The sequence below is a fragment of the Suricata suricatta genome, chromosome 10 (assembly GCF_006229205.1).
Source record: "Suricata suricatta isolate VVHF042 chromosome 10, meerkat_22Aug2017_6uvM2_HiC, whole genome shotgun sequence".
Classification (NCBI taxonomy): Eukaryota; Metazoa; Chordata; class Mammalia; order Carnivora; family Herpestidae; genus Suricata; species Suricata suricatta.
The window spans coordinates 109,547,084-109,565,386 of NC_043709.1; the positions used below are offsets into that span (position 1 = coordinate 109,547,084).

Consider the following 18,303-nt stretch of genomic DNA (forward strand, 5'->3'; position numbering starts at 1 on the left):
GCAATTTTTTATATTGTTAAATTAAATAGGAATTTTCTTTACTTCAGCTATGGTTGACACTGTTGATCACTTCATCTTTAAAACACCATTTCTTTGACTTATGTGAATTACTCTTTCCTGGCTACTGTTTTACCTCTTTAGCTGATTCCTTTTCAGAGCCACCTTTATTTTATAACCAATAAACATTTGAGTGCCTTGAGATTTCATTCTATGTCTTCTTTTTTTTCTCTCTACTCAAAACTTACCCCCTAGGCAACCATGACCAGTTTTTCAATTTAAGTATTATCTTTATACTGGTAATTTAGAAATATACCAACCAACCTCTGAACTCCAGATGGGTATATAATTACCTACTAGACTATTTCACTTCACATCCAATGGGTCAAAACCAAGAATTCTTTTTACTCTTAAACGTATAGTTCTTCCAGGGTTCCTTGTCTCAGTGAATGGTAGGAAAATCTATTCAGTTGGATAAACCAGAAATGTGGCAATTAACCTTGACAACTTGATTTCCTAATATTCAACACATTCCTGAGTCTTTTTGATTTTATGTCCTAAATAGTTGTCATATATATTTCTCTCTCCCTGTATCTACTATTTACACTTTAGTGCCAGTTTCCATCATTTCCAGTATCTCTGAAATCTTGGTTTATGCATTCATATTCACAAGGAGGAATCTTTAGTATAGAACTAGACCTCTGATCTAGAATTCTGAATTTTTCAGTTTTAAAATCCATAATTAATTCTTCTGAATAATTGCTTAATTTCATGTGTATCAAATACATTGCCAAAGTGTTTGTGTTATCTTGTGACTTTTGATGAATGGTTTCTTAAATATGTTTGATGGATCATGTTTAAATATCACCCAAGATACCTGTTACAAATGTCCATTTCAGAACTCAAAGTCACACTTACTGAATTAAAATTCTTTTTGTATGTGTATAGGTTAGAAATATGCTTTTAAATAGGATTTCCTACACAATTATTATGTACACCAACATTTGAAAACCTTGGAATAATCTTGTTTTTATTGCTGACACATTTTATTGTTAGTGCCTGCTGGTGAGGTTAATGCCTGTGGTCATGTTGCATCAACAGAGATACATGTTGAAGATACATGTTGTGATACAGAATATATGGTGAGCTGCATAGAGAAATGTAGGATAAGCTCATAGGCTATGTGCTTCAGAGTTGTTCTGCTGGACCCTGTGCCAAGTAGGTCTCTTTGATGAAGTCTTGTAACTGATAATCTCATTGTTTATTCCATATTCCTTTAGTTCTGAATCATCTCTTCTCCCAGAAAGGATTCATGTTTAAGTTGAATTCCTAATAAAAAATGCAATGTATCAGTAGAGTCCAACCAAAGATAAAAAGTACACTGTAAACTGAATAGGGAAAGTTCAACATAAAGAATTATTAATATAGGAGAATCCCTACCAAAGAGGTAAAGACAACGCTAAAGAATATAGGGATAGAAGGTATAAGGAACAGCCTCTATTAATAGGCTGGAAGCAAAGCACTTAAAGAAAGAACAAATTTTACCCTCTCCCTAACCCAGGGCTAAGGTTCAAACCTCGTGAAGAAGGAACAGCTCTCACCGCTAAGTTTTCTGGGGTGTCATACTGGCACAACTGGGACTTACTGGGAAGCTGGCCCTAAGGGTGCTATGTTGGGAAGCCGTCCACTCTGGTACTGGGCAAAGCTATCTTCTGGGGATGTGCTGTACCTATTTGCTCTCTGTAAGGGTGGTATGCTGGAAAGCTTCCCAAAGGAAGGTTCTGCACGGGCAGATTGTGTAAGAAGTTCTGGGAGAAGCTGCCTGAGGGAATGCACCATGCCAGGGACCTTGTGAGAAAGATACCTCTGAGGTGGTGCTATTGAAATTTTTTGGAGGTGAGCTCTACTAGGTATAGTATGCAGTGCCCTAGGATTAAGCAGAGGAAGATGACAGAACTAGGAAGAAATCTGCTGCTTTTTGTAGTGTCTAGAACCCTCCATTGATAAAGGTTAACATGCTACCTGTCAGAGAGAAATGTTCCACTGATATAAGCATGGTAGCATGGTAATGAAGAATAGATTCTTAATTTTTTTAAGTTTATTTATTTTGAGAGGGAGAAAGAATGAGAGAGAGAGAGAGAGAGAGAGAGAGAGAGAGAGAGAGAGAGAGAGAGAGAGAGAGAGAATGAGTAGGGGAGGGAGGGGCAGGTAGAGAGGGAGACAGAATCTTAAGCAGGCTCCACACTGTCAGTGCAGAGCCTGATGTGGGGCTCAAAGCCACGAACTGCAAGATTAGGACCTGAGCTGAAATCAAGAGCCAGTTATTTAACTGACTGAGACACCCAGTTGCTCCAAGAATGGATTTTTATTTTACTTTTTTTTTTTTACAATATATTTTATTATATTATTATGAAGCCATTGTTTTACCAGCCTGTCAGTGGAGACAGCAAAACGAGACACTCAAGCTTGTGAAGATATGTAAGAATCCTCTTTTTAAATCTTTGTTTATTTATTTATTTAAATTTTATGAATTCTTTATTTTTTATTTTTTTCAAATTTATTTATATAATATGTTCTTATTTGGCCATCTAAAAAATATATAGTTTAATGTCATGTTAGCTAACATACAGTATATACAGGTACTTCTGGCTTCAGGTATAGATTCCTATGGTTCATCACTTATATACAACACTCAGTGCTCATCCCTACAAGTGCCCTCCTCAATGCCCATCACCCATTTTCCCCCACCCCCATCAACCCTCAGTTTGTTCTTTGTATTTAAGAGTCTCTTATGGTTTGCCTTCCTCTATGTAACTATTTTTTTCCTTCCCTTCCCCCATGGTCTTCTATTAAGTTTCTCAGATTCCACATATGAGTGAAAACATGATATCTGTCTTTATCTGACTGACTTATTTTCACTTAGCATTAAGACCCTCCAGTTCTATCCATGTTGTTGCAAATGACAAGATTTAAATTTTTTCATCACTGAATAGTAGTCCATTGTATAGTATACCACATCTTTATCCATTCATCAGTTGGTGGGCATTTGGGTTCTTTCCATAGTTTGTCTATTGTTGACAGTGCTGCAATAAACCTTGGGGTACATGTGCCCCTATGCATCAGCACTTCTGTATCCCTTGGGTAAATCCCCAGCAGTGCTATTCCTGGGTCATAGGGTACTTCTATTTTTATTTATTTATTTTTTTAGTAACCTTCACACTGTTTTTCAGAGAAGCTGAAAAACACCAACAGTGCAAGATGGTTTCTGTTTCTCCACATTCTTGCTAACATCTGTCGTTTCCTGTGTTGATCATTTTAGCCACCCTAACTGGTGTGGTTTTGGTTTGTATTTCACTGATAAGTAATGATGTTGAGCATCTTTTCATGTGTCTGTTAGCCATCGGGAAGTCTTCTTTGGAAATGTGTCTATTCCTGTCTTCTGCCCATTTCGTCACTGGATTATAAGGGTGGTATGCTGGAAAGCTTCCCAAAGGAAGCTTATTTGTTTTTGGATGTGGAGTTTGGCAAGTTCTTTATAGATTTTGGATACTAATACTTTATCTGATGTGTCATTTGTGAATATCTTTTCCCATTCTGTTAGTTGCCTTTTAGTTTTGTTGATTGTTTCCTTTGCTATGCAGAAGCTTTTTATTGATGAGGTCCCAATAGTTCATTTTTGCTTTTATTTCACTTGCCTTCAGAGAGGTGTTAAGAAGTTGCTGTGGGTGAGGTCAAAGAGGTTGTTGCCTGCTTTCTTCTCTAGGATTTAGGTCTTTCATCCATTTCAAGTTTATTTTTGTGTATGGTGTAAGAAAGTGACCCAGTTCCATTCTTCTGCATATTGCTCTCCAGTTTTTCCATCACCATTTGCTGAATAGACTGTCTTTGTTCATTGGATAGTCTTTCCTGTTTTGTCAAAGATTAGTGGGCCATATATTTGTTGGTCCATTTCTGGGTTCTTATTCTGTTCCATTGGTCTGTGTGTCTGTTTTTGTGACAATACCATACTGTCTTGATGATTACAGCTTTGTAATACAGCTTAAAGTCTGGAATTGTGATGCCTCCAGCTTTGATTTTCTTTTTCAAGGATACTTTGCTCTTTGGGGTCTTTTCTGGTTCTATACAAATTTTAGGATTGTTTCCTATAGCTCTGTTATTTGATAAGGATTGCAGTGAATGTATCTAATGCTTTGGGTAGTATCGACATTTTAACGGTATTTGTCCTTCCTTTCTGTGAGTGTGGAATGTTTTTCCATTTCCTTGTGTCTTTAATTTTTTTCATAAGTTTTCTATAGTTCTCAGTGTACAGATCTTTCACCTCTTTGGTTAGGTTTACTCTTAGGTATTTTACAGTTTTTGGTGCAGTTGTAAATGGGATCAATTTCTTAATAGGTCTTTTCTGCTGCTTCATTATTGGTGTATAGAAATGCAACAGATTTTTTATATGTTGGCTTTATATCCTGCAGCTTTGCTGAATTTGTGTATCAGTCCTCGCAGCTTTTTGGAGGAGTCTTTCGGGTTTTCCATGTAGAGTAGCATGTCATCTGCAAAAAGTGAAAGTTCTACTTTTTTCTTTGCCAATTTGGATGCCTTTTATTTCATTTTGTTGTCTGATTGCTGATGCTAGGACTTCCAACACTATGTTAAATAACAGTGGTAAGAGTGGACATCCCTGTCATGTTCCTGATCTCAGGGAGAAAGCTCTCAGTTTTTCTCCATTGAGGATAATATTACCTATGGGGCTTTCATATATAGCTTTTATGATGTTGAGGTATGTTCCTTTTATCCCAGCTTTCTTGAGGGTTTTTATTAAGAAAAGATGCTGTACTTTGTTAAATGCTTTTTCTGTACCTTTTGACAAGATCATATGGTTCTTACCCTTTCGTCTATGAATGTGATGTATCACATTGATTTGCAAATATTGAACAAGCCCTGCAGCCCAGGAATGGATTGCACTTGATTGTGTTGAATAATTATTTTAATATACTGTTGAATTCGATTTGCTAATATTTTGTTGAGAATTTTTGCATCCATGCACATCAAGGATATTGGTCTGTAATTCTCCTTTTTAGTGGGATCTCTGGTTTGGGAATCAAGGTAATGTTGGCTTCATAGTATGAGTCTGGAAGTTTTCCTTCTGTTCTATGTTTTGGAACAGCTTGAGAAGGATAGGTATTAACTCTGCTTTAAATGTCTGGTAGAATTCCCCTGGGAAGCCATCTGGCTCAGGACTCTTATTTGTTAGATTTTTGATAACTGATTCAATTTCTTTTCTGGTCATGGGTCTGTTCAAATTTTCTATTTCTTCCTGTTTGAGTTTTGGCAGTGTGTGAGTGTCTAGCAATTTGTTCATTTCTTCCAGGTTGTCCAGTTTGTTGGAATATAATCTTTCATAGTAAGAATGGAGTTTTAGATGACAGGGAATAAATTGATAATGGTGGCTGATTGCTACATCACTTTTTAGACTCCATTTATGATTGGCTTTAGATTCCATTGATGATTTGGTGATGTATCTTATATACCAAATTATTTCCTTCTTTGGGATCATGCCTTTGTCCATAGAGATTCCATACATCTCTTCCAATTGTTTTGTATCTCCCAGTTTCAGACTTCCAGAACATTGCCCAGTGTTTAATTCTCACTATTATATCCTAATTCCATTTCAAGTAGCCATTACTAAAATAAAGTCTTTTAAATTCCCATTGCTAGAATTTCTCTTTGCTAGGTTTAAGGACTATGCTTTCACTACTACTACTTTTTTTTTCTTTTAACTTTCCCTCCCATAAGGGTCAGAAGTATGTATGAGTGGGGATCTCTGCTAGTCTGTAAATTTCTTTTTTTAACCTCTGTTGCTACTCTGCTTATAACTCTACATACTGGCTGTTTTGGTGTTTCTTTCATTTTTTAATTTGTTTTTGTTTGTTTGTTTGGATGTGGGGGAATTCATCTTGATGAACTTTCTTTAAATAGACTTACTGCCTAGAATACCAGTTATGGACTGTCATCTTATTCAGTGGATCCTACTGATTCTCCTGACTACTCATTATTCTGTAGCTTGGTCTGTTCAAAAAGTCTTGGGACATCCAAATGGGTCTCAGTTTTCTACATACAGACCGAGAAATGCCAGCTTCATAGACTTTTATGTATTTCTGGAAGTTAGTAGTAAAAGTATTGCTTTTGAGAGCAAATTACTGTCTTTCCATATTTATCACAGGTAAGAGTATTCTTAAAAAGGGTTTTGGGGAAGCAATTACTTTAGAATTCTCTTATAAATATTTTGAATTATCCTTAATAAGTCTTGTTACAATTGTTATTGAACTTGCTTATAATTCTCATATATTAATAAACAGAAGACTGGATTTGAGTTTGACATGTAAAAGTCAACACTTAGCTATAATTCTGTTGCTAGATAGTTACTATTAGATTATATTTATAAAATATTAGTATTTGATAATAGTTATAGATAAAAACATAAAAATTATTTAACTATGGTAAATAAAATGATGAAATTTCTTTGAGATATAGGAGCAAAATGGGTATTTTCTAAGGAACTGGCTAATTTTATTGTTTTAGATAGGTAAAGATCAAAGTTTTTCAGAAGCAGAGTTTCCAGCAATGGACAAAACAGTCAGTTTAAGCATTTCACATGTAGTAAAGCAGGTGCAAAAACTAGAACAACTGAAAAATCATCTTAAACTAAAGTCTACACACTCCTTGAAAACCTCGTCTAAACTCAAGTAAGTAAAATGTAAGAGTCAATAGAATTCACAACAATAATAGTGGGTATAAAGTAGTAACATATGTAAGGTAATGGTCCAGATATTATGCTGTATGTAGTTTTTAAATCATATCAAATAGGCTAGTCAGCTTGCCCCTAGTTGAAATTTTTAAGTTTGAAGTAGCACTGGCCAATTAGTAGTCACTAGTCACACGTGGCTAATAAAATTAAAATTCAGTTCAATTTAATTAAAAAATCAATTCTGTAGTCACACTACCCACATTTCAAATGCTTAGTAGCCACATGTGGCTGTTGCTAGAAAGTTCTGTTGGGCATGACTGGCTTAAATATCTGGCTTTTGAAATATTCTCTCAGCTTGATTATATAGCTTTTATAGTAAATAGGAAACTAAGATAAAATTGTTTATGAATAGTATCATTAAAAATTTCATAGGGACAGAGATATATTCCAAAAAATAATTCCCTACTTTCTAGTCATGGAAAGCCCTTTTTTGACAGATGGGAGAAAGATTCAAATGAATGATTTCAATGATACTCTTATTATCTGTTTACATTGACTTTTGATATCTGTCTTGAATTAAATAGATGACTAAATTATCATCCCAGAATACCTTTTAGGACTTTTTTTCCCACCTCACATAGTTACCTTTTGTGTGTGTGGTGAAAACACTTCAGATATGCTTTCTTAGCAAATATGAAGTGTACATCAATATTGTTAACTGTAAACAGCATGCTGTACATTAGATCTCTGACATACTCAACTTTTGTCATTTTGTTGTCTTATTTTTTGTTTTAATTCCAGCATAGTTAATATACAGCAGTATATTATTTCAGGTGTACAATACAGTGATTCAGTAGTTCCACACTGGTGCTTATCATGACAGATGCACTCCTTAATGCCCATCACCTATTTTACCTATCCCTCCTCCCACCTCCCATCTTATAACTATCAGTTTGTTCTCTATAATTAAATCTGTTTTTTAATTTGTCTTTCTCACTTTTTTTGCTTTTTCCCTTTTGTTTCTTTTTTTTTAAAGTTTATTTTGAGAGAGAGTGTAAGTGGGGGAGGGGCAGAGAGAGAGGGAGAGAGAGAGGATCCTAACTAGGCTCCATGCTTTCAGTGTGAAGCCTGATGTGAGGCTCAGTCTCATGAACTAGAAGATCATGAACTGAACTGAAACCAAAAGTCGGACACTTAGCTGACTGAGTCACCCTAGGGGCCCCTGTTTTGTTTCTTAAATTCTACATATGAGTGAAATCAGAGGGCACTGGGGTTGCTTTTGACAAGCAGGCAGGACAAACAGGCTGTGGACATACAATGTGGAAACAGTGATCTGAAAAGCACTGCTTTCTGAAACATGCACTCTAAAACCCCAATTTTAATAGATGAAATTGAAGATTAGAGGCATTAAGTAACTTACCCAAGATCATATAATTAGTAAGTGGGTAAGACAAGTTTTGAGCCATGTAGTTTGTCTTTAGAACTTGTACTCTTAACAATTTCATGATTTAAAAAACCTATTTTTACTCAACTCACTTTTGCTATTTTTGTTAATATTGTTGTTGGTATACCAATTATATTCATGGAATATATAGAATTTGTAAATTACATAATGTGACTTTTATACTCATTTGTTTGCTACTAATTAATTTACCTTGGTGTCAATAAAGTTAAAGAATATGTTAAATTTTATTTTATAAACTGCATAATATCTATAGCATGTATCCTATTTATTAAGTATAATTTAATTCTTATTCTTTGATAATAATGTTATATTTATTGAAATTTAAACAGGAATAGTGAAAAATTACCAGGAATATTACAAAGTTATGAAACTGCACAACAGATAATTGAAGGTGATAATATTCTATACATGTTTAGCATTTATAAGTTTTTCTATATTACATTAATATTTGAGACTTACAGTTTAAAATTTATATCCATAAAATTATACGATAGTAAATTTAAAAAGATATTCAATAGTGAGTTTGAGATTTTCAATAAAAGTTCTTGTTTCAGACTCTGGGAGTTGTACAAAACAAATAAACCTTGGTTTTAGCATCATTAAAATACACAACTTAGTAAGGACACAAGCACATTATGTATTATTTTAATATAGTATAATACATAATAATGCATGATGAAGGTTATGTGTAATTTTCAGTGAATCCACGAAAGCCAATTTGTTCAACCTGAGGGAGTTGAGAAGATTTTATGCAACTGTAAAGGATATAGGATCCTTTACAGAATAGGATCTAGTCAAATGAAGAAGGGAGATATCTGGTGTTTTACGAAGAGGATCTAGTATAAGCAAAGAGCATGAACAGTGAATTGCAAATAGAATGGTATTAGAATATGAAGCTATAGGTAGGGATAAGGTAAGAGAGAGCCTAGTCAGAGGGATTAGATGCTGTGCCAGGGAACCTTTTTTTTTTTTTTTTTCTGTATATAATAGGGAATCACTGAAGACTTTTTGTAAGTAAGTGACATTGGTGGATTTAATTGTAGACATATTTTTCTGGCCACATTGTACAAGCTATATTTGGGGACTAGGAATAGGAAAGGGAAGTTATTGCTGTGTTTTAGATGTATGATAAGTCTTATATTAGAGCATAAATAACCAAGAAGAATAGGGGCAGATTTGAGAATATTTCCTGGTAAAAATAGCAAAACCTGGCAATTTGATAAACTTGAAAAACTTTGAAAACTTGGTGATATGAAAGAAAGGGAGATTAAATCATGGTGACATTAATTAAGAGAATATAAGAGGAAAAACAAGTGTTGTTGAGAAAATGATGAGTTTATATCACTCAGTTGTTATATACATTCATTCAGATGTTACCATTTGGTGCCTAACTGGAAGGCTCTCCAGGGTTGGGAGCTCTATCATTTTTCTTAAAGTTTTCTTTAAACTCAATATACGCAAAACCTGAGAGACTATTGAATACTAAAAACGAACTGAGGGTTGAAGGGGGAGGGGGAGGGGAGAAAGAGGTGGTGGTCATGGAGGAGGACACTTGTGAGGAAGGCACTGGGTGTTATATGGAAATCAATTTGACAATAAACTATTTAAAAAATAAATAAACTCAATATATGTAATTGATATTTGAAGCATATGACAAATTTACTATTATTTCAGAATTCATAAAAACCCACCCAAGTGAAGAATTTATAGATGTTTCTGCAACTGATCCACGTAAGTTTTCATTCATTTAAAGATTATTGTGTTAATAACTTCTATTGAGTGCATTAATTTTTATAGTTTTCTATAAAGTTATTATTCAGGTAATAACATAGATTCCCTGGTGTCTGGAGCCATACAGTTGAGCTGGCTATCAAGCGAGCATTAAAATTTCTAATTAAGGCTATATGCTACAAAAAATAGACTCATTATTGAGGATGGAGGAATTTTAGTTGTGATTAGAGTATGCTGCTGAAATGTTTCAGGGGTGCCAGGCCTTTGAGATGAAACAGTGATAAACAAAAAGGTCATTTGTAGATTTTGTTGCTATGAATTATAGGTCATCTCATATGCACTAATTCTTTGACAACAGCTGAGTACCAATCAGTTCATGAGTATAAGAAGCTGTTAGAACTACTCTGTTAAACTTCCTACTACTTGTCAACAGAAAGGAGAAACTACCTTGCTTATGTCAAGATACTGGAAAGAATTTTGAAACAATCATGTAATATATGCTATAGAATACAATTTATATTATGTTAGAAAATAAAATTTGCTTAGAAAAGGTTGATGGGAATCCTCTTCTCTTTCCACTTCAGGTTTAAACACTAATGTTCCCATATTTAAACCAAGAGCTTTAATTTAATAATGATTAATTCTACAGCTTGATTCTACAGTGCTTCCAAGTTCTGTAGAGACCTTTGATCCAAAAGTTCTGACTGACTACATGGGTAGAAAGGTATCTAGAGCTTTGGAGCAGGCAGTGAAAGTTTCTTTCTATATCAAGGGAAACTCTCTGCACATCTATAGTGCACTCTCTCTCTCTCTCTCTCGCTCACTCTCTCTCTCTCTCAATCTGTGCAGCTGTCTTCTCTCTAATACTGTGCCCTGTGAATTCTAGCTGTTTGGGCTTCCCAAACTCTAAATTTTGTCTCTGAACTCCAGGAGACCAGTAGACTCTGTTTGAGTCTCCCTTCTTTATACTGTGGCTTGGAAACTTCAGGAAGTAAGATGGGGTTATCAAAGGACTGTTCCTTCATTTTCATTCTGCTTGTTTTCCAATGTCTGAATATTGCTGTTTCACATATTTTTCTCAAGGTTTTAATTGGTTTAAGGTGAAAGAATAATTCTAGTCTGCGATGCTCCTTCATGGACAAAAACAGAAGTCTCTATGCCCACATATAGGTTTATTGGAACACATCCTCTAACCACAATACCAAAAGAATTAAATACAATAGTAGAAATATTACTGATGACTTAAAAATGTTCTCTTTATTTTTGCCTGTCGGTCTCTGTCTCTTTCTTCATTCATTCATTTAATTGAGGTATAATTGACATACAACATTACATTAATTTCAAGTGTATGACATTTGTATAATTTGCAAAAGGATCATCACAATAAGTCTAGTTAAATTATAAGAATTTTTGTTCTTGTGATGAGAACTTTTAAGATCTACTCTCAGTAATTTTTAAATATGCAATATGGTATTATTAACTATAGACATGATTCTATACATTACATCCCATGACTTATTTATTTTATAGCTGAATAAATACCTTTTGTACCTTTTGACCTCCTTCACCCATTTTGCCCACCCCACCTCCATCCCCCACTCATCATACATACATACATGTTCAACATACATACATGTTCTGTGTATCTATGAACTATCTTTTTCCATGGCAGCTGCCTCAGTCCCTGGGACCCTTTGGCATAGATCTACTCTCTCTCAGTATTGTTCAGTTTTACTTGTATATGCTCTCTTTTTCTGCTTTTGTACCCTTTTCATCTTCTCCAGCCAAACTTTATTCTACTCCCAGTCTCTAAATTTGATATCATAGCCTAATCAACAAGGCAAAAGTTACCTTTGTATTCCACTCTGGGTTTATACAACTATTTAATTTGATATTTCTTCATTTAGTAATTGATAGATTTATTTTTTCACAGCAGTTTTAGGTTTATGGAAAACTTGAGCAGAAAGTACTGAGCTCCCATATACCCATTTTCTGCTGGCTACATCCTGCACAAAGTTTTATTAACATTTTTCATTAGTGTGCTACATTTGCTAAAATTGATAAGCCCATACAGCACAATACAATATTATTAACTAAAGTCCACAGTTTACATAGGGCTCAATCTTTGTCCTATAGAGTTCTATAGGTTTTGACAAATGTACAGTGTCACGTAACCACCATTACAGTATCACACAGACAAGTTTCACTGCCTTGAATCACATGTCTATCTATCCGTTTCTCCCTCTATCCACCTGAGTGCTTGGCAATCATTAATCCTTTTGATATCTCAAAAATGGCATATATTTGGACCCATACAGTCTTTCTTTTACTTAGCAATAGAACTTAAATTTTCTCCTTAATGATTTTTGTGGTTTTATAGATCATTTATTTTTGTTAATGAATAATAATTCATTGTATGGATGTATCATAGTTTGTTTAACCCATTCATCTGCTGAAAGACATTTTGGTTATTTCTCAGTTTTTGAATAAAGAAAAACTGCTACAAATTTAGTTTTTTGTGTGTGTTTGGACATGTTTTTTTTTTTTAACTCATTTGGGTAAATACCAAGGAGTGGATTCTCATTATGTTGATTTCCTTTTAAATCTTATTGTAGTTAACCTTTTGGGTTATTTGATTCAGGTGGAAAACTTAACAGGCTTATTGGGGTCTTCCCATAGACCTTATTGATTTAGCAGCAGCAATCAAAGCAGTTTTCTCTTAGCATCTTAGAGTCCTCTTATATGCAATGTTATAAGCAGGTCACACACATATTGACCTCAATACAGTTTTGTCACTTATTAGATGCATAGTTTTGATCATAGATTTAACCTCTCTGGACTCAATTTATTTATTTGAAAATGGTAAGAATATTTTTTTTCAGTTGTTTTGAATGTAAAGTAGCATAGTGATATACTGGGTATTTTTATCATAAGCATTTTGTTCTTTATGTACTCATGTGACTTTGCTGTGTCTTCATATTTGTCTAGTACTCACATGTATACCAGTGAGTTGTATCAGCATAGAGGTATAGCTTCACTGATCTGTAATACCTTTAAATGTTATCCCTTTTTTTCACAATAGAAGTTGCTTATTCACTGACTAATCGACTGAATGACATATTGAAAATGTTTGAAAAACAGTCACGTATGTTAGAGAGGTAAGCTTTTAAAATAACTCCTTTTCAAAATTATGAAAATGAGTATACATTTATTTAAAAAGATGGAAAATGAGTATACATTTATTTTTAAAAAAACATAAAGAAGACTTAAAAAAGTTTGGTGTTATTGTATCAATTTTTGTGATATGTATAAGTTAAAAATTTTAAATTATAATCATGTAGAGTATAAAATTATTCATCCACAATAGAAAACAGTATGTAAGTTTCTTTAAAAAATTAAAATACAATGACCCTATGATCCAGTAATTTCATTTCTGTATATATATTCTGCAAAAGTGAAATAAAGGCCTCAAAGATATTTATACACCCATGCTTACTGTAGCATTATTTACAATAGCAAAGGGTGGAAGCAACCCAAGTGTCCAACAGAGAAATAGATTTAAAAAATGTGATATATACACATTTCCTTAAAAAGGAAAAAGTCCTGACATATGGTAAAAAACGAATGAACCTTGAGGACATTATATGATTATATATATATATTATATATATTATATGACTATATGATTTCATAGATATGAGGAATCAGAAATAGTCACTGTGGATTACCTACAGTTCTTTCAGGTAGCTAAGATTATATTAGTTATAAAATTGGTATGTTGACTAAGCATGTATTATAGAATGAAATCACAAAGGAGTTTTTATTTGGATACTTTGGATTCATTTATATTTGCTAATTGGGGCTGACTTTCCTTCTACTCCTGGATAAAAAATGAGGCAGGACCACAATTTTTTTGATAACTACTAGATAATAAAGTTTAATTTAAAAGCACTGTCCAAATTGGAAAATTAAAATTCCCTGTCAAATATTACAGTCAATATTCTAATTTTTATTCAAAGTTAAGACTTCTCTCCCTTTCCCCTCACCGACTATCCCAGCTGGTGCCTGCTGGGGGTTGTGCTTAGCTTTTCTCTTTCATTACCTTTTTTCTGACTAACTACTTGCAGTTTATATTCTCAATGTGTTTGGGAAGGGAGGAAATAAAGGTAGTGTATGTAGAAAAAGCCTTACTTGACTTTCAATGCCTTCTTTTGCCATAACTACAGATAACACATATCAAATTTTCTTTTTTTTTTTAATTCTGAGCTTTTTATTAAGCTTGTTGATATTTCTTAGCTTTTATTTACTTTTTTCTTTTATAGTTTATTGTCAAGTTGGTTTCCATTTAACACCCAGGCTCATTTCAACAAGTGCCCTTCTCCATGCCCATCCCCTCCTTTTCCTCTCCCCCACCCCCATCAGCCCTCAGTTTTTTCTCAGTATTCAAGAGTCTCTCATAGTTTGCCTCCCTACCTCTCCCCAACTATTTTTTCCCCTTCCCGTCCCCCATGGTCCTCTGTTAAGTTTCTCTTGTTGCTCTTAGAGGTGAAAACATATGATATCTGTCCTTCTCTGCCTGACTTATTTCACTTAGCATAACATTCTCTCTTAAAAAATTTTTTTTAAACATTTATTTATTTTTGAGAGACAGAGAGAGACAGATTATGAGCAGGTAAGGGGCAGAGAGAGAGACACACACAGAATCAGAAGCAGGCTCCAGGCTCTGAGCTAGTTGTTAGCACAAAGCCTGACGTGGAGCTCGAACCCACGAACTGTAAGATCATGACCTGGGCCGAAGTCAGATGCTCAACCAACTGAGCCACCAAGGCACCCCGGCATAACATTCTCAAGTTCCATCTACGTCGCTACAAATGGCCAGATTTCATTCTTTCTCATTGCCATGTAGTATTCCATTGTATATATAAACCACATATTCTTGATCCATTTATCAATTGATGGGCATTTAGGCTCTTTCCATGATTTGGCTATTGTTGAAAGTACTGCTATGAACATTGGGGTACATGTGCCCCTATGCATCAGCACTTCTGTATCCCTTGGGTAAGTCCCTAGCAGTGCTATTTCTGGGTCATAGGGGAGTTCTATTGTTATTTTTTTGAGGAACCTCCACACTGTTTTCCAGAGCGGCTGTACCACTTTACAATTCCAACAACAGTGTAGGAGGGTGCCCATTTCTCCACATCCTCGCCAGCATCTATAGTCTCCTGATTTGTTAATTAGCCACTCTGACTGGCGTGAGGTGGTATCTCAGTGTGGTTTTGATTTGTATTTCCCTGATGATGAGTGATGCTGAGCATCATTTCCTGTGTCTTTTGGCCATCTGGATGTCCTCTTTGGAGAATTATCTATTCATATCTTCTGCCCATTTCTTCACTGGATTATTTGTTTTTCGGATGTGGGGTTTGGTGAGTTCCTTATAGATTTTTGATACTAGCCCTTTATCCGAAATGTCATTTGCAGCTATCTTTTACCATTCCATTGGTTGCCTATTAGTTTTATTGATTGTTTCCTTTGTAGTGCAGAAGTTTTTTTTTTTTTATCTTAATGAGTTTTTTTAATCTTATCTTTTTTTTTTATCCCAATAGTTTATTTTTGTTCTTTATTCCCTTGCTTTTGGGGATGTGTTGAGTAAGAAATTACTGTGGTTGAGGTCAAGGAGGTTGTTTCCTGCTTTCTTCTATAGGATTTTGAAGGCTTCCTGTCTCACATTCAGGTCCTTCATCCATTTTAAGTTTATTTTTGTGTACGGTGTAAGGAAGTGGTCTAGTTTCATTCTTTTGCATATTGCTGTCTAGTTCTCCCAGCACCATCTGTTAAAGAGGCTGTCTTTTTTCCATTAGATACTCTTTCCTACTTTGCCTAAGATTAATTGGCCATACTCTTGTAGGTCCAATTCTGGATTCTCTCTTCTATTCCATTGGTCTAAACACATACCAAATTTTCTAAGCATTTTTCTTAAAGTGCCTCTCACTAGCTTGAGGTCAGGGCAAGCATATTCTCTTCCTAAGGGTTTGAATATGGCTCAAAACACTCAATAACTACCTGCAGAGATATGCCCTTTCTAAATCTTTCCTGGCCCTCTTATATCAGTGTATATCGGTGAAAGGTTTTAGTGCAGTTTCCTGCCTGCCAACTTTTTAAAGTGCAATTGGTCATCTGCCTCATCTATTAATATTGCTGGGAGCTTAGTGTCTCTGTTGATGCTTTCTTTAACAACTTGTTACAGTCATATCCTTGAAAATTCTGTTAAATATAGGATGTTGCAAAAGTCTTAACATAGTTTTAAACTTTAATAACTTCAGAACTATAATTATACAACTCTTCAAAAAATTTCAAAATTTGATTTGGTACATGTCTTTTGCACTTATTTAAAAATTTTGAATAATAATTAGAAACCTTTTTTTCAGTCAGTTTTGTGATTAGATCAGCATTTTCCATATTCAGAGGGACTGCAACAAATTAACTTATGGTTGAAAGTTCACAAGACTATATTAAGGAAGTGGAAATAATTAAACTTACAAAGGTTTATTTTTTTTTATAAATCTGTAGCATTTATACTTCTGAAGTCATTAAAGCTAAAACTATACTAAAACCTAGAGAACATTCTCTGTTTATTTAACTTCTACCATGTGACTGAGTGCTTGAGACAAAACCCCAACTCAAATCAGTCTAAACAAAAGATAGATTTTATTATAAAGATTCTGGGCATTTTATTGAACCTAACAACAGCACTATGGCTTATTCTCAGAAAGAGTTATAAACCAGAACTCAACACTCAAGATACTGTTTTCCTTCTAAATTTATATGAGCTTCATTTTCTTCCTCTATTGCAGATCTCTTCTTTCCTTGTCTTTTCTTTTTTGTTTATATTTTGCCTATAGGTGGGAACCCATGATTGCTGAAAGGTTTAGTCTTTCAGTTTCAGTCACTCTGAAAGACAGTATTTGGGTTTTTCAAATCTAAAAGTTGTAGGTGAGAAAAATCATTGGTGCAACCTAGAGACAGGTGCCCATTTCTGAACTGACCAATCAACTGTAGTTAAAGACTATAGTCATATGAGCTCTCTCAGAAATTACTCAGAGGGGTACATAAGAGTAGTTCCCAGAAAAAGGAGGGGGTGGTCTACTGAGGTGCTCAGTGGTGAGCAGATACAGTGGGATGAAGGTCATATTAATATAGGATAACGGAAAAGGATTGTATTTCATTATTGTGCATGAATTATACACTCGCATGAAAGGGCAATTATCCTGGTCTTTTGATAAGCTAATAGACTTATTCTTGAGGGTCTGGTCTGTGTACTGTCTAGTTGTTGGTCTGTGGATATTAAGAAGTGGAAAAGCATGCATAGACTCAGTGGACCTTGAAAACTTCTTTCTTAAATTATGGGACAGAGTGGGACTCCAGTTAGAGATTGAATTATAGGATGGTTTGGGAAGGCATAATACCTCTTTGGTGAACAGAATGCTGAGAGCTGGTGTCCAGTCTTGTGGATGTCAACATTGGTGAGAACATTGTCCATCACCAGCATCATGTGCAGTCCTGAAGGGAAATAGGTCCATTAAGAAATCCATCATGAGACTTTTTTTTTTTTCTTAAGGAAACATAGGGGTCAGAAGTAAGGGTAGTAAACTGTCTTGCTTTTCAAGCTGTAGCCCAGTACGTGTATCACAGGTAGTTATATCAATGGAGGAGGAGTCATAATGGCTAGGTAGGGCACTGGCAAGGTAAAAGTATCCATTTGGTGAAAACATAATGACAGTTTCTTTCTTCACACCTCAAAAAACAAAATCTAATGTTGATTACAGGCCTAAATGTAAGAAAACAAAACCATACATATAGGAAAGGCATTTGACTATCAAAATTAAAAACATCTTATTTAAAAGTGAATCAAAGTTAAAAGATAAGCAGTGAACTGTGACAAAATATTTATATATATACAATAGAATGGAGTGGTAATAGGAATATATCATTCCTGAAAAAGGCAAACAACCCTCAAAAAATAGGCAAAGCAGGGGTGCTTGGAATGGCCCAGTCAAGCGTCAGACTCTGGTTTCTGCTCAGGTCATGATCTAATGGTTTTTGTGGGTTTGAACCTTGCATCGGGCTCTGCACCAATGGTGCAGAACCTGCTTGGGATTCTCTCTCTCCCTCTGTCTTTGCCCCTCCCATGCTCTCTCTCTCTCTCTCTTTCTCTCTCTCTCTCTCTCTCTCTCTCTCTCTCTCTCTCTCTCTCTCTCTCTCTCTCTCTCTCTCTCTCTCTCTCTCTCTCTCTCTCTCTCTCTCTCTCTCTCTCTCTCTCTCTCTCTCTCTCTCTCTCTCTCTCTCTCTCTCTCTCTCTCTCTCTCTCTCTCTC

At 34.9% G+C, this 18,303-nt stretch overlaps 1 protein-coding gene and 1 long non-coding RNA gene across 5 annotated transcripts in view; one reads left to right on the plus strand and one right to left on the minus strand.

The window, feature by feature from the left end:
• Positions 1-18,303, plus strand: part of LOC115304342 (coiled-coil domain-containing protein 7-like) — a 104,962-nt gene that overhangs the window by 46,812 nt on the left and 39,847 nt on the right. For all 4 annotated transcript variants that reach the window (XM_029954496.1, XM_029954492.1, XM_029954493.1 and 1 more), the window contains exons 7-10: positions 6,571-6,734; positions 8,531-8,592; positions 9,876-9,932; positions 13,015-13,090. In XM_029954496.1, the coding sequence (XP_029810356.1) occupies positions 6,571-6,734; positions 8,531-8,592; positions 9,876-9,932; positions 13,015-13,090 (359 nt within the window). The remainder of the gene's footprint in view (positions 1-6,570; positions 6,735-8,530; positions 8,593-9,875; positions 9,933-13,014; positions 13,091-18,303) is intronic.
• On the minus strand, positions 1,008-17,526 carry LOC115304343. Its single transcript, XR_003914391.1, has 2 exons — positions 17,396-17,526; positions 1,008-1,326 (listed from the first exon to the last, which is right to left on the minus strand). It is a non-coding gene; the product is annotated as an uncharacterized LOC115304343 (long non-coding RNA).